General features: G+C 48.0%; 1 protein-coding gene across 1 annotated transcript; it reads right to left on the bottom strand.

The window, feature by feature from the left end:
• Positions 1–748: 748 nt before the first annotated feature.
• WDR88 (WD repeat domain 88) lies at positions 749–23,260 on the bottom strand. Its single transcript, XM_037518078.2, has 12 exons — positions 23,224–23,260; positions 22,992–23,131; positions 18,282–18,392; positions 16,517–16,605; positions 15,518–15,581; positions 13,541–13,679; positions 11,900–12,029; positions 9,895–10,082; positions 8,002–8,084; positions 6,198–6,266; positions 2,898–2,981; positions 749–1,123 (listed from the first exon to the last, which is right to left on the bottom strand). The coding sequence occupies exons 1-12, from the start codon at positions 23,258–23,260 to the stop codon at positions 959–961; spliced, it is 1,299 nt and encodes a 432-aa protein (XP_037373975.1). The 3' UTR covers positions 749–958.
• Positions 23,261–24,297: the final 1,037 nt, after the last annotated feature.

Here is a 24,297-nt window from a genome sequence, read left to right as displayed (position 1 = left end):
TCTCTCTCTCTCTCTCTCTCTCACCTCCTGGCTTCACGGCTCCTGGCTCGCGGCCAGCTCTCAGTGCCATTTGGGATTCCAGATCAGCGGATCGGGTAGGACACATTTAAAACTTTATCTCCCACTTTTCTCCCTGAGTTATACATTTCCTCATTTCCCCTTCCCTTGTGAATAAATCTTTTATTAACCTTTTGTGTGTGCCTGCAGCGGAGTATTAAGTCCCTTTTAAGCGCACGGGTGAGGACCCGCAGTCAGGCAACCCGTTTTATATCGGGGCTGCCGTGTAACACTATGAGCCATATATAGTGGAAAAAGGAGTCCTTCATGTTTGTTCATGGAAACCTCCACTCTTTCTGACAGAACTGACTCATGTTGTATGACATATTCTGGAAGCAGGAAGAAGGCTGAACACATGTGCCAGCCTTCTGGAGATTGAAAAGTCTGGGTGCAGAGCATGAAACATTCTGTGAGGGAAAAGCCCAGCACCAGCCTGCTCTGGGCAGATGGCCATCTGGGGGCACTAGCCGGGGTGGCCCGATTAGTCCTCACCCTGGTATAGCCTTTCCCACCCCACGGGATCTTCAGCCTCCCTATTCATTCAGCTACCCCTTCTCTCTCAGGGGTGGCCTTACAGGGCAACTCCAGAGTCCAGAATGCCTTCAAAAGAGAAAGGAAACACAGTGCGTTAAGCTTTTAGAAATAGAAGAAATGCTTCTAGAATTCATGTACACACTTGTTTTCCAAAGAATCTAGATTTATTCTCCATGAAAACCAAAAACAAAGTGTCTGGTCCCCATGGGTGCTGAGGACTGCAATGGGGGGAGCCCAGGCAGTGCTTGGCTCTGGCCCAGATTGTCAAACCCAGCCAGCAAGGGAGGGCCCCGCAAAGGTCCCTGCAGAACCCAACACCGATGTGGCCAGTGGCCAGTGCCTGTGTCACTCAAGGCCCTGGTGGCCATCAGTCATCACTGCCCGACTGCTCCCCTGTGGGACAGTCCTCCAGTGATGATGGCGCCCCTGCTGCCATGTCCTTTGTGTCTGTCCGGCAGAACATACACTTGGAGACTGTTTCAGGTAAGGTGTCGGTTTCGTAGATGGAGAAAGGCCTGTTACAGCTTTCACACTGAGGCACAACAGTTTAAGATCAGAAAGGAGACACGTATCAGAGAGGGTGAAGGCCTTCAGTTAGAATCCCCTCACCCGCCCCGCCCTGGACTGGGCCAAGGTGTCTGTGGCCTCTCCTTAGGGTGTCTAACTCTACAAGGTGAACACTGCCAGGCTGCTCACAAAGAACAAGCTTTTCTCTCTTTCCCCCCAACTCTATGCAGCTGCTGCCAGCTCTTGTCTCCTGCCAAGAGGTGACACAGGTGTGACAAGCCCCTCGGCAGTGGAGAAGACAGGCTGGGTATCTGACCTGTCTACTGCTCTGTGTACATCAGGATTGTGAGACCCAGGGCACCTATGGCACCTATGGCACCTCCCTGACATGCTGGGACACTTAACTTTTACAGAGTTAGCCATGAGGCACCATAAAGCACGATTTCTGGACAAAGCAGATTCTTAGATAAAGGTGCTGGGCCACCTCCTCGACTCTGTGCCTTTCAAAGCACACAAAGAACAGTGGATGCTGCAGCACAGCTTTCTCACCACCCTTTCTTACCACAAACAAGCGAGCAGCACCACAGGGTGGGTCTTTCAGGGGTTCCCACCATAGCACAGCCCCCCAAGATGAGCCCACAAAGTGGCATGCCCCCTGCCCTGGCACTCCAGTGTCTGTGCTTCACCCCCCTCACCCTTACCCCTCACCCACTAGGGGGGCACTTGGCCCTCAGGAGAGGCCAGCAAACCCCACCCAGGCAGGGTTCTGGGAAATTCCAATTCTGAGGGCTAGTGAAATGCAGAGGAGTCCTCTTTGCTACAGCTTTAGGTAGGCCTCTTTCTTTTGCAAGAAAGAAACATCCTACCTTGTAACAATTCTACATCATAGTAATATATACTATATATCACATGTGATACAGTTATAATAACCAAACCTCAGAACAGGCCTGAGAGGAGGCAGCTTCCACTGGTAGGTGAAGGAGAGGGCAGGACTGCTCTGCAGCAGGTTACCTTCCAGGGCCTGAGGGCCAGAGGGGCCACAGAGATACTCCTCACCCCTGCCCACAGGACTGTTCCTAGATGGCCATTCCCAGAGGCAGTGGTTCACAGACAGACCTTCTGATATGATCCTAGGTGATGCCAGGATGTGAGAGGGCCCAGCTGAGACTCTTCAGCCTCCCTCACAAGTGGCTCCAGGTGTGTGCACTGTGAAGCCCCAGCCGGGACAGGCCTCACCTGGTGGAGCAGGACATGCTCTCACTCTACTACCGGAACTTTCACTAAGGAAACCCAAACCTGAGCCTCTTCCATGGCAAACAGGGACTAGGACCTGGCCAGGCATCTTCGGCCAGAGCCTCCCAGCACCTCAGGCCTCATCCCCTCCCATTCCCCTTCAGGAGCTCCACTCCACACATACCCGGATCGCTCTGGCCTCAGGGTCTCCACACAGGCTGTTCCCTCTGCTGGGAAGTTCTCCCCCATTATCTGCGTGGCTCACCCCAACACCTCATAAGGTTTTGAACAAACGTCAACTTCTCCATGACTCCTGCCCTTTAACATGTTGCCACGTCCAGCACTCCCATCCGCCCTCATCCATTAATTTTTCTCCAAATTACTTACCATCATGTAACTTAATACATATTTTCCTTCTTACTTTATTAAGCACTCTCAGGGCAAGAATTTCAACCTGTTTGTTCATGGTCTCATCCTCAGTTTCCCAATAAATGTCTGTTTATTTAGTTCATTAAGTTAATTTGTAGAGGGAATAAGCCTCAGACTTAATTTTACCCAGTACTAACCTTTAAGCCCAGGGTCTTTTTGTACTTGATTACCAAAGGAATTTGGTCAATTTCTTCAATATTCCATACTCTCAGTGTGGTATCCTAGAATAAGTTAACAAGTTAATAAGCAAACCAGAAGTCAATAAAATGGGTCCATTAGCCTAGGCGGGCTCAGGAGGAGCATCCAGGTGAAGTGTGGAGACCTTGACCTGCAGAGGGGCACAGTTAGGGTGATCAGCTCCCTCAGTTTCTACAGCACCACCCCAGCTTTAGCACTGAAAGCCCCATGTCCTACACTCGTCTCAACAAACTCCTTTCATGGTGCAAAAAGTCCCACTTTTCAGCAGTGGATGTGAAAGTTTGGGGGGAGATACAAAACCCATTGTAGCAGCCCCCGAAATAGCAGCAGCCCTCAAGGCTGCTGTCACTGTTTGCCACAATTGTTAATAATGGATTAGCCATTGTTGTGAATCACTGAGTGAGGCCACTCTAGAGTCAATTCAGCTGCCTTTAATCCTGAGTGTTAACAGTCTGCCTCTGATTTTTACCTGTGGATTAATTGTTGTGCTTTCTATTAAGAAGTGTTAGTAGAACTTTATAATTTAACACTGCAAATACTGTGATCACGTTTTCTAAGAGTTCATCAGGGAAATGCACATCAAAACCACAATGAGGGGTCTCCCTGATGGCCTAGAGGTTAAGTCTCAGTGCTGTCACCACTGTGGTCTGAGTTCGATCCCCAGCCAGGGAACTAACCCACATGGCGCAGCAGACCTCTCCTGTCTTGCTCGCTGCTCCCCTCAGCAGTGTGTTTCAGTGGATCCGCCTGTTCGGCTCCCCACTCTGTCTCTGGTGAATCCTCTCACTTCCCGCATCTCTGGCCTACACCCCAGTTCTTGTATGCATAAACAAAATAAAATAAAATAAATCTTTAAAAAAATCACACTGAGATACCACTTCATACCTGCTAGAATGACCATCTTCCAAAAGACAGGAGATAAGTGTTGGCAAGGATGTGGAGAAAAGGAAACCTTTGTGCACTGTGGTGGGCATGTAAAAGGTGCAGTCACTATGGAAAATAGGGATAGACGTTCTTAAAAAAAAATAGAGTACAATAAGATCCATTAATTCCACTGCTGGGAATATAGCTGAAGAAAATGAAAACACTATCTCAAAATGTTCATATACAGCAGCATTATTTACAATAGTCAGGACATGGAGACAAGCTAAATACCCGTTAACCGATGAATGAATAAAGCAGTCGTGGTGTAGATATAGGCAAGAGAACATTATTCAGACTGACAAAGAAGGAAATTCTGCCATCTGTGACACGGGTAACTCTTAAGGGCATTATGCTAAGTGAAATAAGTCAAGACAGAGAAAGGCAAATATGATTTCAGTTACCTGTGGAGTCAAAACAATCAAACTCATATTAAACTGAGAATGGTGGTTACCAGGGACTGGGGGGTTGGGGGGAAATGGGGAGATGTTGGTCAAAGAGTATAACTTCCATTTATAAGACTAATACTATCCGGGGTGATTATAATGAATAATGCTGTTTATATACATGAAAGTTGCTAAGGGACTAGACTTAAATGTTCTCACCACAAAAAAAAGAAATAGTAGCTATATAGAAACTATGTGACGTGACGCTGAGGTATTAAGGCTGTGATAGTAATCAGTGTGCTAGTGTATCAAATCAACAGACTGTGCCCTTAAACTTACACAATTTTATATGGCAATTGTATTTCAATAAAGCTGGAAAAATAAATATACAAATAAATACAAGTAATAGCTTTTTAATCAAGCCTATTGTATCTATATTTTCATTTTTAAAAAGTCTTATATATCTTAAGAATATACAATAAGATAATAACCTACAAAATTTCAAAATGCAGTAACCATTTTTTCCTTTTTTTGGTGGGACCTTTGCTGGTGGCCGGGGAACGAACCGGTGCTGCAGAGGCTGTGGGCAGCCTTGCAGCCCAGCGCTCAACCGCTGTGCCACCAGGGGAGGCCCAACAATAGCTGCTTTTTCAAAAAGCCTAAATAAATTGATGTATCTGAGGACAGAAATAAACATTATAAGATATTTTTTATAATTTTCTTATACATATTTGTTTACTTAGTCCTACTTTTCATTACTTATTGCTGCTATTAACAAATTTTGTTGGTGTTTTGTTTCAATAACAACATTTATATAACGAAAAAGTAAAATGCACAAAATATTTCAAATAAACATGCTTCATATGTTTACTTGTTTCCAGCTTTACTGAGATTTAGTTGACATCATTTTCCTATTTTTATGAATATCATTATCATATTAAATTACGTTAATTATAGTGGAGCTTTTGTTGGGTTGGCTTGCTAACAAGTTTGTCAAGATAGGCAGTCTTCTTTTTCTTAAATATCTTTTTATTAAAGATTTTATTTTATTTTTTTAATGATTTATTTATTTATGCATACAAGAACTGGGGTGTAGGCCAAAGGTGTGGGGGGTGAGAGGATTCACCAGAGACAGAGTGGGGAACAGACCTGGCAGACTGACTGAAATACACTGCTGAGGGGAGCAGCGAGTGAGACAGGAGAGGTCTGCTTTGCCCTGTGGGTTGCTCCCTGGCCGGCCTGGGATCGAACTCGTGCTGCAGAGGCTGCGGATTGCTTTGTAGTGTAGTGCTTTAAGCACCCCTTGTGCCACCAGGGAGGCCCTAACTTTATTATTTTTTTAAAGATTTATTTATACATACAAGAACTGGGGTGCAGGCAAGAGGTGCAGGGGGATGGTGAGAGGATTCACCAGAGACAGAGAGGGGAGCAGAACAGGAAGATCTGCTGAAATACACTGCTGAGGCGAGCAGCGGGTGAGACAGGAGAGGTCTGCTGCATCATGTGGGTCATCTCCCTGGCTGGGGACTGAACTCGTGCCTCTGTGGATAGCTTCATAGTGCTATGACTTAACCCCTTGTGCCAGCAGGGAGGCCCTGTTATGTAACTTTAGAATGGGCTTTCCAAGATATAGGGAATGTAGGGCGGAAAGAACAACTGAGGACCTCAGCTGTCCTCTGTCCACGATGCCTTCCCTCCTAGGCCCCTGAGGGCTCCATCACTGACCAGGGTGGCCGGGCTCTTGCTCCAACAAAGCACAACTGTCAGTGGTACAGACGTGGAAATCCCACATGAGCACAGGGAACAACCTGCTTTTAACCTCTTCCGGCAGCTCCCTGGGTGGGAGGCTGAGCCTGGTCAGGAATTTTGTTACCACTGATGTTCACACATGTGGTGGAGGCTTTAAGGCACTCAGAGCTTGGTCACTTGTACCTTTGAAGCAGACAGGATCCATTTCTTGTCACTGCTGACAGCAACATCCATCACCCAGTCCTCGTGGCCCTGAAGAAAAGGAGATTTGAATGAGGACCTAGAGGGAAAAAGTTTTGTAAGAAAAACAAAAACAATGGGCCTCCCTGGTGGCACAGGGGTTAAAATCTCAGTGCTATCACCAGCCACTATAGCATGAGTTTGATCTCTGGCCAGGGAGCTACCCACATGGCGCAGCAGACCTCTCTTGTCTCACCCGCTGCTCCCCTCAGCAGTGTATATCAGCAGATCCCCCTGTTCTGCTCCCCACTCTGTCTTTGGTGAATCATCTCACCCCCTGCACCTCTGGCCTGTACCTCAGCTCTTGTATGCATAAATAAATAAAATAAATCTTTAAAAAAACAACAAGCAAATGAAATGAGGAAGCCACCACATTGCTTACATTTACAACCAACTGATGAGCTACCCTGGTTTCACCAGACATTTACAAAGTGCCAGGCTTGTGAGACATGCACAAAATGCATTGTATGTCTTTAAACAATACTCTGGTGTATAGTAGGGAAGAGTTATTGTATTTGCCGCTGGTCCCAGAGTGTCTCCAGCAGCTTTTAATTTGCATTCTTTGCTCTGAGAAATACCACTCAGTGGTCCTACTGGGAAGGGGCTTTGGCTTCAAGTAAAGGCAGATGTCTCCACTGTGGCTCAGTAAATGTGTGTGTGTGGGGAGGAGAGGTTTCCAGAAGCTTGCAGGAGAAGGGGACGATTGCTGGTTCAGACGCTCACTGATGCTGGGCCTGTGCGTCAGCATTTCTGTCATTTTTTGGCCTTTCCCTTAGGAGAAGAGGTGGTAGGTGAGGCAGTGGGGTATAGCAGGAGGCCAGGAAGCCGGAGAGAGGGTAACTACTGTGCATAACGAAAGCACAAGAACTGGAGAGTAAAAAAAGAGAGAACTTGGTAGCTGGATTAAGTGACTTTTAAACACAGGGAGGTTGAACATTCTGTTTTAAGCTGTTGTGCTTGCTGTGGTAGAACCTCCTTTGCCTCCTCAAACCCTTGGAGAAGTGAGCTCAGGAAAGCCCGCCTGGGGAGCCCGAGGGTCTCATCAAGAGGACATCTTCTCTGTCTGGGGACAGAGACCAAGAGTCAATGGATACACATGTTCACAGGCAAAGGTGTGACATGGTGGCACAATCAGGGCCTGTGCACAAATCTGGGGGTAGGAAGCCCCTGGAACAGAGGCACTCGAGTAGCCTATCCTGGAACTCCCTAACCCCTGAATTCTTGCTGTGTTGGTAATCTGTTTACTTCTTATAGAGCCACTTTGAGCTGAGTCCCTCAGACTCCCACCCCCCATTTTGGAGGCCCCCGGCTCTCTGTGGATGCCTCATTATGGCATTCTTCTTCTGCACAGTAACTTCTGTTATGCTGAGACATGTTCTCTCCTCTGGGGGTTAGCATCTTCTGTTCCATCTGCCTGGAATACCCTTCCCTAAGATACTTACTCACCTAGACCTCCTTTGCCATCCAGTTCTCAGCTCAAATGTCACCTTCCCCAAGAGGCCCTCCCCGTCCACCCACTTGCGGGTAAGTCCTTGGGGTCTACTTCTGTCAAGTCTCCCTGTTGTAGTATCTCTAGCTCATGCATCACCAGCTGTGATTTGTTTGTTGGTTTCTCATCTGTCCTTCCCCATAGAGGTGTTAGGTCCATTGGGGACATTTATGTCTGTCTCCTTCACCACTGTATCCCAGCACTCAACGCCCTCATAGAAGACTAAAGGATGAAGCTCAGATCTGCTGGCACTGGTACCTTCAAGTAGAGCTTCCGGTTGCCTTCTCCTACATCCCAAATAGCCACAGTCCTGTCAAACCCTCCAGACACAAGGAAAGAGGCTGCAACACAAAATGAAAGAGTCTCAGGAAGCACCTCCAACTACTTCCTCCCCTGGTGACACCAAAGCAGGAGCTACTGTGGTTCACTTTGAGGATACACAAACCCTTTCCTGGCGTGACTCAATGACAGCCAACCAGCTTGTTTATTCTCATGGCTCCTTCTATCATGTGATCAGTGAGTTGGCTGAGACTGACCATCACCCCCATTTTCCTTCACCAAGGAACACATAGGCTTGTTTTCTGCTTAAAGATGCTTTATTTGAAGGCCTCCCTGGTGGCACAAGTGGTTAAGCACAGCACTGTGAAGCTGTCCACAGCCCCTGCAGCACGAGTTCGATCCCCTGCCAGGGAGATGACCCACATGGCGCAGCAGACCTCTCCTGACTCGCCCGCTGCTCCCCTCAGCAGTGTATTTCAGCAGACCTGCCTGTTCTGCTCCCCTACTCTGTCTCTGGTGAATCCTCTCACTCCCTGCACCTCTGGCTTATACCCCAGTTCTTATATGCATAAATAAATCTTTTTTTAAAAAGACACTTTATTTGATACATGTTGATTATTATAAATATTGGTGGCCAGCAGCACTATAGCTTATGCCTGGTCAAAGCTTACCTGTGTTCTGCCCCAGCAAGTTTGAGGCTGCTTTAAATAAATTCTCAACAGAAGCACAAAATGTGTAAATGTGGCTCTGAACACTACATAAAAGACACTTTGCCACGAGAACTGAAACAAGAAGCCAGACGGTCACCTTGTTCAGACCCAGTGGGGACTGTGTGCGAGGCTAATTCATGCTTGTCACTGCTCTGTGTGGACCCCTGAGCGACCACGCAGGTGTCAAGAGGACTGACTGATGGTCACAAAGAAACTTCACCCAAGAGGTGAATTTGCATATATGACCCATATATGACTGCATACAACTCTGAACTCCATCCAGGCGAGGGCAGGACCTGGGGGGGTGGCTGACATCACAAAGGCCGCTTCTCAAGAGGAAGCTGTTGAGAAATGTCCTTCTCACATCAGGCGCTGACTGCGTGTGTGTTGGCTGGGTGCCCCCCACACTCACACAGAGTGAGCCTCACTCCCCATGCGGATGGGGAAGAACAGCACCAGCTCTAGGCCTTTAGGAGCCTTCACTTTCCTCACTGGGCCTGGTGGTCAGCGCCAGTTCTAATCACTGCCAGCCTCTGGTCATCGCCAGCCTCCAATCATTGTCCCTGCTCATATCAATGTCCCTTCGTTTGGAAACAACTCCACAATTCTTATGGAGCAAATGCCTGTCACCTACTCACAGGTCCTCTAGTTCAGAGGGTGCTAACCCCAACCTCCAGCTCTTGAAGGTGGGCCAGGGACTCAGGCCTTTCATCCCCTGCCTTTCAACCCTATCACTTGATGGGTTCAGAGGAGGGCATGGGACCCACGCTGAGCCAACAACTGTTCCCTGGAACATGTGCCTTCAACATCAGAAAGCAGGTCTCTCAGAGGCCGTCTGAGCCTCCTTGAAGAGGGAGGCCGAGCCGAGAGATGGTGGATGGTGTTTTCTGAGTGTTGGAACCCAGCCACACTGGAAGTGAAACCTGCTCTGGACTTTCCCATTCCAGGAGTTAATAAGTGTCTTTTTGTTACTCAAGTCACCTGGAGTTGAGTTTCTGACCTTGTAAACTTGTGCTTAACAATTTTCCTGGACTTTTTTGCTCTTGTGGAAAAGAAATCCACCCTCACGCTGGGCATCATGGGAAATCACCTCTCTGCACAAAGAGTTAACACGAACGGAACTTGAGACCCCAGAGAACAGGACCCTTTACTTGCTACTCACTGTCTCTAGCAAATTGGCAGGAGCTCACAGAACCTTGGTGGCCCTGCATTAGGGTCACACAGGCCCCCTGCTTTCGAAACTCCCCTGTGTGGACATTCCATATTTTTAAGGTCTTATCCCAAGAGCTTGTACACAGGAAATGACCACTGAAGGTGAAACAGCAGTTGGAGATGGCATTGGCATGTGCCCTGGAACAAAGAGAAGAACACCACGTTAGCACCTTGCCACAGGAGGGCCACCCACCCAGGGCGGGGAGGAGAGGCTGGAGCTGGTCCCCTGTAGCCTAAACAGACATCACTCCCTTGAGTGCTGCTTCTTGGCCCAAGTAGTCACTGCTCTGTCACACTATTGCAGCAGTGCTGACAGCTTGCGCCGGGGGATTCCTTGTAGTAGGGCTGTTCTAGCTGTGGGTTCTATCGACGAAATGCCAACAGTCCCCACACCCAGCTGTCACCACTTAAACTTCTAAAGACATTTGTCCACGGGGGCACAAAAGTGCCACCATTGAGAACCACTGGCCTACTCAAGCTGCCTGAGCTGGAAGAAAAAGAGCAGCTGGAAGTCGTCAGTGATGATTAATGGACAAACAATCTTTCAGGTGTAGAGTGGATCCACTTATGAAGTGGGCCTCTCCTGCTCACAGTTGATGGATTTGAGCCGCCTCTATCTGAAATCACATCAGGAGTGACAGGAGGCCCACGCGCCTCCCGGCACCTCCTCTCGATCGCCTTGCTCGCTGCTGCTTTGGTTTGCTCCCCACCACCTCTCTCTTCAGGACATGGGGCCTCGGCCCTCCTGGCCTTCTCCCCCACCTCTTTCTCATTTACTCTCCCCAACTTCTCTCTACCCCCAACCATTGTCTCCTGTTTTTTTCTCCCTCTCTCATCGGTCTTCAGTATCATTTTTTAAAAGATTTATTTATTTATGCATATAAGAACTGGGGTGTACACCAGAGATATGGTGGGGGGTGGTGAGAGGATTCACCAGAGACAGAGTGGGGAGCAGAACAGGCAGATCTATTGAAATACACTGCTGAGGGGAGCAGCGGGCAAGACAGGTGAGGTCTGCTGTGCCATGTGGGTTGCTCCCTGGCGGGAGATCAAACTCGAGCTGCAGTAGCTGCCAGTAGCTGAGACTTAACCCCTTGCACCACCAGGGAGGCCCCTGTCTTCAGTATCATTAAAGCACATTGTAATATGTACTTAATAAAGTTTTAGGCTATTCACTTTCAATTTTTAAAGGTTTCCTTTTTTTGGAAAAGGAAAAAAACTGTCATAATTTTGCTGCTTTTTATTTTGTTGTGATTCTTAAAGTATGTCCCTATGACCCACCTCCTGTTAAAAATCATTTTCAAGTGAAGCAATAAACATAAAGGGGCATCTCTGAGTGACCTAGTGTTGGAGTCTGTTTCAGTTCTTTGAGATGCACTAGCTGATTAAGAGCAAACAAACACCAACTTCCCAGGGGTGTCCATTGTAAAACTTCCCAAATCCCAGAGCTTGGTGGGCTAAGAACCTTCCCCACACACATGGGAAGAGGCTGACAAGTCCTCCCCAGAATCCAGGCTCTGCCCATGGGATTGAATACGGTGTGATCTCTGTTTTCCAGGATGGGGCTCTCATTTCAAATAAATTCCACTTTTCATGAAAGGCCAGAAGAGGGCCTGCCTGCTGGCCTAGGGGTTAAGTCTCAGCACTATCACTGCCTTGGCCTGTGTTCAATCCCTGGCCAGGGAGGTGACCCACATGATGCAGCAGACCTCTCCTGACTTGCCCACTGCTCCCCTCAGCAGTGGATTTCAGTAGATCCACCTTTTCTGCTCCCCACTCTGTCTCTGGTGAATCCTCTCACCCGCCCCTCGCCCCTGCCTTTGGCCTATACCCCAGTTTTTCTTAGCAAAAAAGAGATTAAAAAAAAAAAAAAAAAGGCCAGGAGAGCATGATGGGGGCTCCCGCCCACCTCCCTGCTGCAGGAGATCACCCAGTCACCCAGGACTCCTTATTACTTGGTGATGGTGAGTACTGTGGCCTGAGACGCAATATCCCAGATCTTGACACTCCTGTCCAATGAGACGGAAGCCACCCTCTGGCTGTCAGGGTCAAAGCAGCATGCAGTGAGTGACTTCTGGTGATGACCTGAGATGTGGGGAGCGTGGCTTGTCATTATGTGCTCCCCAGGTGGCCTGGAGGCCCATACTTCTCCCCCAGACACTGATATTACTGAGACCCAATTCTGGCTTTCACAAGGGACTATTCACTTGCACAAACATGTCCCAAGTGCCACGACATGCCAGGCTTCAAACAGGAGCATGGCCAAATCCATTTTGCCATAATAGGGGTCCCCAGTCTGATTGGGGGACACCCCAGAGCAGGCAGGGGACCCACAGAATGATGGAGATATTGGTAACAATAATAATAATGATAATATTGCTAATCATCAGTATGTGCTAAACACTGGAACACTTTATATGTACTATTAATAATCACAACTGCCACTTTTATATTTTATTTATTTTTAAACATTTATTTATTTATGCATATAAGAACTGGGGTACAGGCCAAAGGTGCGGGGAGAGGATTCACCAGAGACAGATTGGGGAGCAGAACCGGCAGACTGACTGAAATACACTGCTGAGGGGAGCAGCAGGGAGACAGAAGAGGTCTGCTGTGCCATGTGAATAGCATCCTGGCTGGCCAGGGATTGCACTTGTGCTATTGAGGCTGTGGATAGCTTTACAGTGCTGTGCTTAACCCCTTGTGCCACCAGAGAGGCCCTATTTATTTATTTTTAAAGATTTATTTATTTATGCCTACAAAAACTGGGTACAAGCCAGAGGTGTGGGGGTGAGACGATTCACCTGAGACAGACTGGGAAGCACAACAGCCAGACTGACTGAAATGCACTGCTAAGGGGAGCAGCGGGCAAGACAGGAGAGGTCTGCTGTGCCATGTGGGTCAGCTCCCTGACCAGGGATTGAACTCAAGCTGCAGTAGCTGCGTATAGCTTCATAGTGTTGACGCGTAGCCCCTTGCACCACCAGAGAGGCCCCTACTTTTATATTTTAAAAATAGAGATCAGGGCCTCCCCTGGTGGTGCAGGCGGTTGAGCACTGCACTGTGAAGCTGTCAGCAGCCTCTGCAGTGAGGGTTCGATCCTGGCTGGCCAGCGAGGGTTCCACATGGCTCAGCAGACCTCTCCTGTTGCGCCCGCTGCTCCCTGCAGCAGTGTATTTTATCAGTCTGCCTGTTCTGTTCCCTGCTTTGTCTCTGGTGAATCCTCTCACCCTCTCGCACATCTAGCCTGTACCCCAGTTCTTGTATAAATAAATATATAAATCTTTAAAAAAATAGAGATCAAAAAATGTTAAGAAGACTGCGTGGAGCAGTAAAGGACTGCACTTTAAATGTCCACGTGAGGTTAGAGGAGAACATTGTTTTATTTGTTACCAGCCTGAGACTCAACAGAAAAGCCTGAATGGATGAGGCCTGTTCTTGGTTTTAACCTTTTGCATCTATCAATGTTGCATCTCTAATGACACATGGAACATGTCATCATATGACCTAGAGCATGTCAGTTTCACAAAATAACACAACTGAAAGCCACTGTCAGTCAAGTGAGAAGCAGCTGTTACCAGGGAGGCACTCACCTTTGATGTGTGATATGGTGCTGCTGTTTTCCACGTCTGTGATACAGATTCCACGATCCACATCCAAGCCTGAGACCACGTACTTACCATCAGGAGAAAACTTACAGGTGACTATGAAAGTCTCAAAGTTGATCTTCCACTGAAATAGGGCCACAATCAAAAAGATTTCTGTCCAGCCCAGCCGTCCACAGGACCCCCTTGAGGGCTGGGCTTTGGGACTCGCTTCTTTTTTTTTGTTGTTAAGATTTTATTTATATATTTATTTATGCATACAAGAGCTGGTGTGCAGGCAAGAGGTGCAGGGGTGAGAAGCTTCACCGGAGAGAGTGGGGAGCAGAACAGGAGGATCCACTGAAATACACTGCTGAGGGGACCAGTGGGCAAGACAGGAGAGGTCTGCTGCGCCATGTGGGTATCTCACTGGCCGGGGATGGAACTCACGCTGCTGTGGTTGCGGATAGCTTCACAGTGCTGACGCTTAACCCCTTGCGCCACCAGGGAGGCCCCATCAAGGAGAGTAATTTTTAAAACTCCGTGTTGCTGTACCAAACTAGTGATAAAACCCAGCTATCCTTGAAAAAAATTGGAGCATATGTATAAAGCATTATGTGCTAACTTTTCTCTGTATAGCATTTTCTATGACTGAGAGCGATGAAAAGAGCCTTCCATGCCCTTTACAGGAGATGGTGAAACAAGCATGACCTGGCTGTACCACGAATTCATTAAAAAGGATGGTACTGGGCCTCCCTGGTTGCGCAGTGGTTGAGCGCTGGGTTGCGAAGCTGCCCGCGGCCTCTGTCGATCCCCGGCTGCTCCCCGGCCACCAGAGGAGGGTCCCACATGGCGCGCAGACCTCTCCTGCCGCCCACTGCTCCCCTCAGCAGTGTACTTCGGTCCTTCTGCCTGCTCTGCTCCCCGCTCTGGCTCTGGTGAATTCTCTCACCCTCCCGCTCTTCTGACTGTACCCAGTGCATGTATAAACAGAACAAACAAACAAATAAATAAATAAATAAAACATGCCTCTATAAAAAAAAAATAAAATAAAAAAAAATAAAAAGGATGGTACTGATTACACTTATTCACCATTTAGTGTCGAGTTGGGGGAGTCAGGCTCTAGGGTGTGTGTATAATGACACTGTGTTGTCAGCAGAAAATATGTCTGTGCAAATATGTAAATCTTGTCCAGGAAAAGAGACTCCAAGGGGGTTATTCTAATCGCTGAGGGCTTGTTTTAAGGTTTTTATTTTGGGTTTTTCAACTCGGCTTGTCTTTGTTTTTTTTTGTTTTTTTTTTTTTAAAGATTTATTGTATTTATTTATGCATACAAGAGCTTGGGTACAGGCCAGAGGTGCGGGGGTGAGAGGACTCAGCAGAGACAGAGTGGGGAGCAGAACAGGCGGATCTACTGCAATACATTGCTGAGGGGAGCAGCGGGAAGACAGGAGAGGTCTGCTGCACCATGTGGGTCAGCTCCCTGGCCCAGGATGGAACTCATGCCGCAGTGGGATTGCATCATAGTGCTGAGACTTAACCCTTGCGCCACCAGGGAAGCCCTTGTCTTGTCTTCCTAAAATTCTTTGACAATGACTATGAATTGATCTTTGCATGGAACCAAGACTGCTTTTTGAGGAAAGCAAAGAGGAGGAAGCAAGGGGAGAGGCAAGAGTTCTTGAGGGAATGGCAGCAGCGATGGGATAGGAGAACCCCCTGGGTGGGCTGTGGGTCTCAGAGTAGTTCAGATGGATGGATGGACAGATGGACAGACGGATGGACACCACCTCCACCTCCAACGTGGAGACAGAAGAGATTTAGAAGTCCAGAGCTAGTGTGATTTCCTTTCCCGACACCCAGCCTCCATCATCTTGGGTCCCAGAGAAAATTCTCCTTTTCTGGAAGACCAGCTTCTCTCCCCAGCCCCCACCCAGCCCAACCAGCCTCCAAGCCTCCACCATGGCCCACAGCAACAGGGGTTCTTACCAGCAGCGTCCCTGTTTCCAGGTCCCAAGCCTGCACTCTTTTGTCATAGGATGCTGCAAGAATTCTGGAAATAAAATGACAAAGATGTTGTCTTTAGAGCCACCACTGTGCCTGTGGTTTCTATGCAGAAACCACAGAAAATTCTTCAAAGAAAACTTCAATAGTTTAGGACAAAGGTGGCAAATAATACCTGCATCTTCCTAATAATGCCTGAATGTCTCTCTCCTAATCCCCAGGGTCCTGCAAATACTGGCTTATATTTAAGGTGTTAAGAGGTAGCGCTTCTTCTGTCCTGTGATTATCTGTCTTCTTCTAAGGGAATCAGGTGATTTTTCCCTGTTCACATGTTTATCTTTCAGCAGGAAAATACTCTGACAGCTCATTTCATTCTGAAATGTCTTCTCATACATTTTGTGAAATAATAGAAATGCTCCTTTGTTGTCTTACTCTGCATATCACTGTGGCCATGTTTATCGTCTCAATAAGGTAAATTCCCACAACCTTTACATTCCCACGTTAGCTCTAAGTAGGACACTGGTTTTGGAGCTGCTGTCCAGGGTGGAAAGTAAATCCATTTTAAAAGAAACTCCCTCATGTTTTAAAGGCCCCTCCTATCCCTGTATGAGAAAATCTAAGCAAATACATCCCAGAGGCTCATGTCTGTGCTGAGTCCCAGCCTGACCCTTCCCCAGGGAGAGCTCAGGCATGCCTCTGCTTCCTGGGCCTCAGTTTCCCCTGGGCAGTGAGGGCTTAGCCTAAATCGCAAAGGCCCCACACAGCCGCAGAGTCCCAGGTGTGACTCTAGAAAAGAAACTCCATTAAGCAAACCCAGACTGGCTCTATATGAGCCCCAGTAGGTGCTGTCTTTACAACACTTTACGTCGCAGCCACTGGATCCTCACAGCAAAAAATGGAAACGGCAACAGAGTGCGCCAGGGGCTCACTGGACTGCTTCTCGCTCGTGATTTTCCTGACCAGTGTAAAACAAGGGACGGTCACCTTCTGCTGTCAGCCGTGACGCTGCACTCTGAGACAGGAGCTGTGGCCTGGGGCGTAAATTCCCGAACAACAGATCCATCCATAGTATCCTCAAATCAACAGGGGAGAGAGGGAGAGAGTGAGAAGTCACTCAGGTGTTTGCCGAAGCTGAGACTTGAGTTCAACACCGGCCTGGGCTTGTCTACACCAGGGAAGATGCACATGGCATGGTCCTGGGGTGCTAAGCCAGCTCAGGGGGGGCTCCTGACCTCTTCCCAGAGCAGGAAGTTCACCTTTTCCATCTAGGGTACCTCCAAGCTCCCCACCACATCGACAGACAGGTCGAGGATGGAAAGTGGTCACAGGTGGATGGGGAGAGCTGCAAACAGATCGTTTTCCTATTCTCCACTGGCCATAAAGACTTGGTAGAATCCACCAAGACCTTCCAAGAACATTTTGTCCACACCCTTCAAGGCAGCAATTCTACTCTGAGGGATCGCTTCTCTGGAAATAATGTGAATTGTAGGCAAAGGCTTATGTGTGAAGAGGTTTGTCACATGTACAGCAAGAGGGGAGGGTGAAACAAGCTTTCATCTCAGCGAAGGGCAACAGCCGTGACTTGAGATCAGAGCAAAGTGGGTAGGTCGACAGTAGGATGAGAGGAAAGCAAGGTGATCACTACACAATAGGATCAGATCAAAGCAGGCAAATGAAACAGACAATATGCTGAGAACAAAGCAGGGCACCAGAACTGAGGGTGCCTGTTGGCACAGAGATGATATATTTTCTTTGTTTTTAAAAGTTTTTTTTTTTAGATTTATTTATTTATTTATACAAGCACTGGGTAGAGTCAGAAACGCGGGAGGGTGAGAGAATTCACCAGAGCCAGAGCAGGGAGCAGAGCAGGCAGAAGGACCGAAGTACACTGCTGAGGGGAGCAGCGGGTGGCAGGAGAGGTCTGCGCGCCATGTGGGACATGTCTGCTCCCCGGGGAGCAGCCGGGGATCGAACCAGTGCTGCAGAGGCTGCGGGCAGCTCCGCAACCCAGCGCTCAACCGCTGCACCACCGGGGAGGCCCAAGATGATATTTTTTCAATAAGACTGTGCCAATAGCATTTCCGGTCAAGCAGGGCTGGAAAGTCTCCTTGAAACATAGGTTACTGTAAGGACAGTGAATTCCTAGAAAGGTCAATGGCCTCCTTACCCCCTTGTGACTGACCAGCACTGCTCCCAAACAGGCTTGCCAGGGTCTGCTGGCAGTGCCCACACAGCTTCAGAAGGGCTCCTGGTGCCCACCTCCCTGGAACTGTGTCTGACTATCACAGCTCTGTCCCCTACTTCCTGCACCTTAGGGTGCTCATCTGTGCTCAGGCCTGCCTTTCCCAACCAGGCCTGGCCATACCATCTCTGTGGATGGAACTAGATTTTTCCAACAAGAAGGAGATCCAAAGAAGTGAAATAGTTCAGTGGCCTCAGCTAAGCCTTAGGCGCTGCTGAGATCCATCTCACCCCCAATAAAAGGTGTTGGGGATCCAGTGGCCTCCACCCCCCCACCCCGCATCCCACGGTTTCCAAACCACTAGGCGGGCAGCAGTTACACTGATCTCTTCATAGGGGCTTGGCACTAGGGTACCCCTCATTTTACTTCTCCTTCTTGCACCTTGCTCAGAAAAACCCTCTTTAAATCTCTGGATCACGAGTGTCTGGAAATTCAATTTTGGGGAATTGTCCCCAGAGGAATAAGCTTCTGGGATGTTTGGATGCCACCTATCACTAGGCCACCTACCCACAGCTTCACGGTGCTGTCATAGGAGCTACTGAGGACCTTCGTGTCGTTCACACAGAAGTGACAGGAGCTCACAATGTGCTCGTGTCCATGCAGAATCTTAAATGGGATCTGAAAAAGGATGGCGAAGTGAGCTCGGCAGTTTGCAGGATACAAGATCACATTTTTATTTTTTTATTATTTTTTTTTAAATTTATTTTTATTTTATGCATACAAGAACTGGGGTGTAAGCCAGAGGTGCAGGGGTGAGAGGATTCACCAGAGAGAGTGGGGAGCAGAACATGCAGATCTACTGAAATACACTGCTGAGGGGAGCAGCAGGCGAGGCAGGAGAGGTCTGCAGTGCCATGTGGGTTGCTCCCTGGCCGGCCAGATGGAACTTGTGCTATAGTGTGCTGCAGTGACTGGCGACAGGTTGATAGCACTGTGTTTAACTCCTGCACCACCAGGGAGGCTCAAGATCACGTTTATAAAATCATACTCCTGGGCCTCCCTTGTGGCCTATGGGTTAAGTCTCAGTGCTATCACTGCAGCGACCTGAGCTCGATCACTGGCCAGGGAGCTGACCCACATGACGCAGCAGACCTCTCCTGTTTTGCCTGCTGCTCCCCTCAGCAGTGTATTTGCCTGTTCTGTTCCCCACTCTGTCTCTGGTGCATTCTTTCACCCTCCATACTGCTGACCTGCACCCAGTTCTTCTACATTTAAAAAAAAAAATGTGTTTCCACCCATTTGCAATGACCAATGGGGAAGGTTGAGAAAGGATAAGAATCCATTTATAAAAACCTCCAAAAGCATCCATAGTAATAAATTCAACCCCCAAAATACTAAAATGTATTCTCTAAGAATTACAAAACATTACTAAAAGAACTTTTTTTTTTATAAAGGTTTATTTATTTTTATACAAGAACCAGGGTACAGGCCAGATGCGTGGGAGGGTGATTTTTGACAAGGGTGCTAAGAAAATATAAAGGGGAGAGAAAGGTCTTTTCAACATATTTTGCTGGGACAAAAAGAATGCAGTTGGACCCTTACTTCCCACCATATACAAAAATTAACTAAATTGGATCAGAGACCTAAATGTGGGAGCAAAAACTATAAGACTTGGCAAAACATAGGTGTAACTCTTTTTTTTTAAAAGATGTATTTATTTATTTATTTATACAAGCACTGGGTACAGTCAGAAGCGCGGGAGGGTGAGAGAATTCACCAGAGCCAGAGCAGGGAGCAGAGCAGGCAGAAGGACCGAAGTACACTGCTGAGGGGAGCGGCGGACGGCAGGAGAGGTCTGTGTACCATGCGGGACCCTCCTTCGGTGGCCGGGGAGCAGCTGGGGATCGAACCAGCGCTGCAGAGGCTGCGGGCAGCTTCGCAACCCAGCGCTCAACCGCTGCGCCACCGGGGAGGCCCCATAGGTGTAACTCTTCATGAAACTGCATTAGGCAGTGTGTCTTAAATATGACACTAAAAGCACAAGCAGCAACAAAAATGATAAACTTGACATTATCAAACTTAAAAACTATTATGCTTTGAAGGACACCATCAAGGAAGAAAATGTTTGCAAATCATATGTCAGATAAGACAGGCTTTGTAGAGAAGACTTAAAATTCAACCACAAAAGGACAAGCAATCCAATTTTTAAATAGACATTTCTCCAAAGATATAAAAATAATCAAAAAGCACATGAAAATGTGCTAAACATCATTAGCTATTAGGGAAATGTAAATCATACTGAGATACCCACTAGTATGTATAATAAAAAAATCAGTTAATAATAAGTGTTGGCTAAATGTGGAGAAACCAGAACCCTCACACATAGTTGACAGGAATATAAAATGGTGCAGCCAATTTGGAAAATAGTTCAGCAATTCCTAAAAAAATTAAACATGAGTTAACATATAATCCAATAACTTCACTCTTATATACCTAAGAGATATGAAAATATATGACAACACAAACACTTAAACATGGAAATTCAGTGTATTACTCATAATTAAAAAGGAAACAACTCAAAAGTCCATCCACTGATTAATGATTAAATAAATTGCCATGTCCACACAATGGAATATTACTAGGTAATTAAAAAGGAACAAAAAACTTCCATTTCCATCCTGGCTTATAAGGAGTCTATAAGTCATCACTCTAGCCCCATAACAACTAAAATACTGAATAGACTGAAAAGTCAAATTTCTTCTTATTGCCATAAGAGAAGTGAGGACATAGGGCAAACCACTGCCCCCCAAATTGGAGAGAAAGACAGGCAAACAAAGAACAGAAATCCATGAGCCAGCACCACCTCCATGGAAGCCAGTGCCAAGATAAGGAAATCAGAACCGTAATCAATAAGTCACTGAAATTCAGGGTAAGAGTTAAAATCTCAAGTTGGACCCACTCATGGGGGTGGGGGGCTTCCACACTTTTGTGTCACCTCCAGCAGAAGTCCTGATCCACAGTGACTACTGGAGAAAAATTCCCTCATGCTTCCAGCAAGAAGAGCAAAAAGGGAACTATTGTGAAATAGGTCACCCAAGTTTGTTCTTCATAAGCGCTGCCATCAGAAGCTATTTCACCCCAGCCTAAGCTGCTAAATGACGGGGTGGGGGGCGGGGGAGGCCCACAGTCACCTACTATCCCATGTAAGGATGGGAGGAGGGGAGGTCTGAGCAGCATATATAAAGTTCACCGTCCAGAGGCATAAGCTTATTCAAAGTCTGAGACCTAATCATAAGACTAGAAAACAATTTTACTCCCAGTACATCTTCCCATTCTGTTACCAAGAGCTTCTGGAGTACAGTTCATTTTACACAGAACACTCTGTTGGGTTTCAAGAAAATATTGCACGACATACTAAGAGTAAGAAAACACAGTCCGAAGAGGCAGCCTAAGTTCCGGCAGTAGTTGTCTCATATTTTCTCAGTCTTTGTTGTGTTTCTGTTTTATATCATCCACACTTTTCTTAATTCAACAAGCCCATGGTTATAACTCTACGTAACACTCCTCTTTAGGGCTATTCTGCAGTGCTGCTGGATTGAGACTGCTCTCAAGGGTTTTTTTGGTTTGTTTTTTTTGTTTGAGTTTTTCTTCATTTTTAGTGTTTATGAGTTCGAATAGGAAGTTTCCTTTTTCTTAATGAATTGACTTTCTCCTCCTCCTACAAAAAGCTGGGTATAAACCTAGTTTGTTTTGTTTTGCTTTTTAATCCAGATCTTTAGATGTCTGTTATCTCAGACTGCTGACTTTGTACCTGTTCAGGTGACCTGGGCCATGGTGCTGATCAGAGGTAATGGGCACTAGAAGGTGGCTTCTGGAGAGCCTTAAGCAATCCTACTGTTCCTATGTAAGATCTGTGTTGTGGGTTCCTGGTGGGGATAGACACTGACCTCCCTCCCCTAGGCCAATTGCTCAGCCAAAATGTCTTGTATAGTCTCAAACCAGGCTCAGCCTCTAGGCTGTGTCTGAGCACTAGATGTAATGCTGGGTGGAGACTATAATTGAGGCAGGGCCACAAAACAGGAATTGTTTGCTTTGTTTTTCCAGTAGGGACCCCTCCGCTTATGCTTGTTACTGAGATCCAGAAGCTTAAGCTCTGTTTAGTGAGAACATTCGATTGTCTTGGTTTTGGCCCAGGGTGGGGATAAGACAGTTGTTTTGAGTATTACAGTCTCAAGGTGCAAATAACCTCTTCCAGGAACACCCAGAGATGAGCCAATCTGGCTCTTCCTACCAGCTGGGGCTGTGATTGTTCTAGATTGGGAGCCTGAGACCCAAGTCAGTAATCATCACTGCTGTTACCCCTCTTCTCCGCCTGCTCGAAACTCTGTGCACCCCCTTCTCCACTGCTAGGTCTCCAAATCTCTGGTGTGGGCAGCTGCCCCTGCGTCAGCAGCAGCAGAGGGGCCTGGTGCAGCAGCTGGGCCTCCACCTTGGGGGTGCATTGCACCAGTGTTGCTGCAAGCAGCTTAATGCCAGTCTTTCCTGCCCCTTCCCGCTGCACTGTTCTTCCCCTTGGGTATGGTGTCACCTGTTTATCTTCCAGGGCTTGCTGCCTCTGGACTCTTGACATTTAGCTGTGTATATGTGGACCGGAGCTCTGAATCTTCACTCTCCCCGCTCTGCTCCAATTTAAAAGCCTCTACAGAGGATTTGGGTTTGGAAATCCTCTTTATTATCCCTAAGACATATTGTTCCTCTTCATGTCTGCCAGCCTTTGTTTTAGCAATACAATGTCTTTCAAATATCACTAAGAACATAAAGTAATATTGTTCGGTTTTTAATTATTATTCTAACTTTTCTGCAGCTTTGGGAGCTGTTGCATGGATGGGGCGGTCCCCTTTAACACCTCTGGGTGTGCACTGGGGCGTCGCCCTGCAGACCTCCGGGAGGCTTGCAGACCAGGTTCCAGGGTGGGTCAGGGTAGGGTGGCTCTGCCCGGTAGACTTGTGGTCCCAGAGATGGCTGCAGTGGGGGCAGGAAGCTTGGGCCACCCCACATCTTTCCACCCTAGCTGGGGCACTGGTCCTGGCACACTTCTGAGTCTTTGCCCACTAGAGAGCATGGGGGAGGTTGAGCCCTGGGTTTCACTCGAGGGTCCTAGTGAAGCCAGGTGGGTCCCTGCTAGTCCTCTGGCACGTCGGTATGCCTACGCCTGCCTGGGGAACAGGCCACTGCCCCTGGAACCACCCTCTACCCCCCACCCCCGATGGTTCTGACCTTGGAGAGGGGCTCCTGGTCGCCCCAGATCTCCTCAGGTTCCAGGCTACCTTCTTTCGGCGGTGGCAAGTCCTTATCCAAAGCCAAGGGGTTCAAGGTGGTCGACAGCCTTGGTTTCCCATACCCCTCAGGCGCGAGAACTTAAATGCACCGTAGGCCCTCGCCACGCCCACCCAGGCCGACGGGCTTCTCCGAAGGGCTTTGTCTATCCTCTGAGGACCCTTAGTCACACCACCCTTGTCCGGGGCCTTTGGAGGCTGGGAGGCCATGTCGGGATTCGCGTCTGCAGAGGGTTGGCGCTTGGACCTGGGTGTGAACGGCCAGCACCGCGTGCCTGCCCCCCAGCCCCGGAGGCACCCCTCCCCCACCCCTCCCCTGCCCTTGGGGCCCACCCAGGCAACTGGCCAGCAACTGGCCATCTCTCGCTGCCTTATCTTCTCGCAAACAGGGTCCCCCAACCCCCATCCTGCCCTATAAAATGGACTTCAAGTTGTAGGCACAAAAGGAATGAAGCCAAGCGTGGGAAACCCGCAGCCCCACCCTTGCAGCGCCCCCACACCCCTCCTTGGGTCTTCTGGGCTCCTCTGGCCCTGAAGGCGCACCTGGGCAACCCACTTTATGCCAACCACAGATAAAAGGTCAGTAGGCTCCAGGATGGGCCCTGGATGAATTAAGATGCGGCTATTAGGAGCGGGCGTGCATATTTATGAGGATGAGAGAAATCTCATCACAATGCAACGAAAATTACAACAGAATGTCCCGCCAGGCAGGTAGCAGCCCCACAGTAGAAAAAAGATTGGACGATTTTTTTCGTTCTTTCCCTACCTTGAGCTTTCTATATTACTTTGAAAATGGAAAATCAAAAAAAAGAAAGGAGAGAGAGCGAGCGAGAGAGAGAGAGAATGGAAAAATCTCTGGTCTTAACTTTTTGCAAAGGCCTCTGCGGTGCAGATGAGGCAGGCTCAGAGCAGAGGCCTCGAACGCGAGCCAGCCAGGGGTGGGCGTACTGTCTCCCAGCCTAGGACCTATCTCAGCACTTCAGTGACATGGTCCTCAGAGGCTGTGGATCGTGGTGCCGCTGCCCACTGAGCTCTTGGCTGCCACCATCACCCACAAGATAGCAGAGCCACACTCCCCAGGAAAACAGGAGCGGGAAAGCCACGCCCCCCCTCCATTCCCCGCATTCACAAGTCCTTGACCAAGTGCACTGGTCCACATCTGCACTCAGCTGTCTTCATAACAAAACCAGAGAAAAGCCTTCACTTTTAATTTCTTTTATAAAGTTTCAGAAAATAAAAAAAAATCA

The sequence above is a fragment of the Talpa occidentalis genome, unplaced genomic scaffold (assembly GCF_014898055.3).
Source record: "Talpa occidentalis isolate TD23 unplaced genomic scaffold, MPIMG_talOcc4v2.1 talOcc4.17, whole genome shotgun sequence".
Classification (NCBI taxonomy): Eukaryota; Metazoa; Chordata; class Mammalia; order Eulipotyphla; family Talpidae; genus Talpa; species Talpa occidentalis.
Note: the sequence above shows the minus strand (reverse complement) of the source record. Positions and strands in the feature narration are given on the sequence as shown.

Excerpts from the sequence above, each read along its gene's own strand:
- WDR88 (XM_037518078.2), bottom strand. The coding sequence starts at position 23,260 with ATGGCCTCCCAGCCTCCAAAGGCCCCGGACAAGGGTG. Across the intron at positions 13,680-15,517 it reads TGGAAACAGGGACGCTGCTG|TGGAAGATCAACTTTGAGAC; the intron begins GTAAGAACCCCT and ends GCCCTATTTCAG. Across the intron at positions 8,085-9,894 it reads CTGCCAATTTGCTAGAGACA|CCTCTTTCCTTGTGTCTGGA; the intron begins GTGAGTAGCAAG and ends TTTGTGTTGCAG.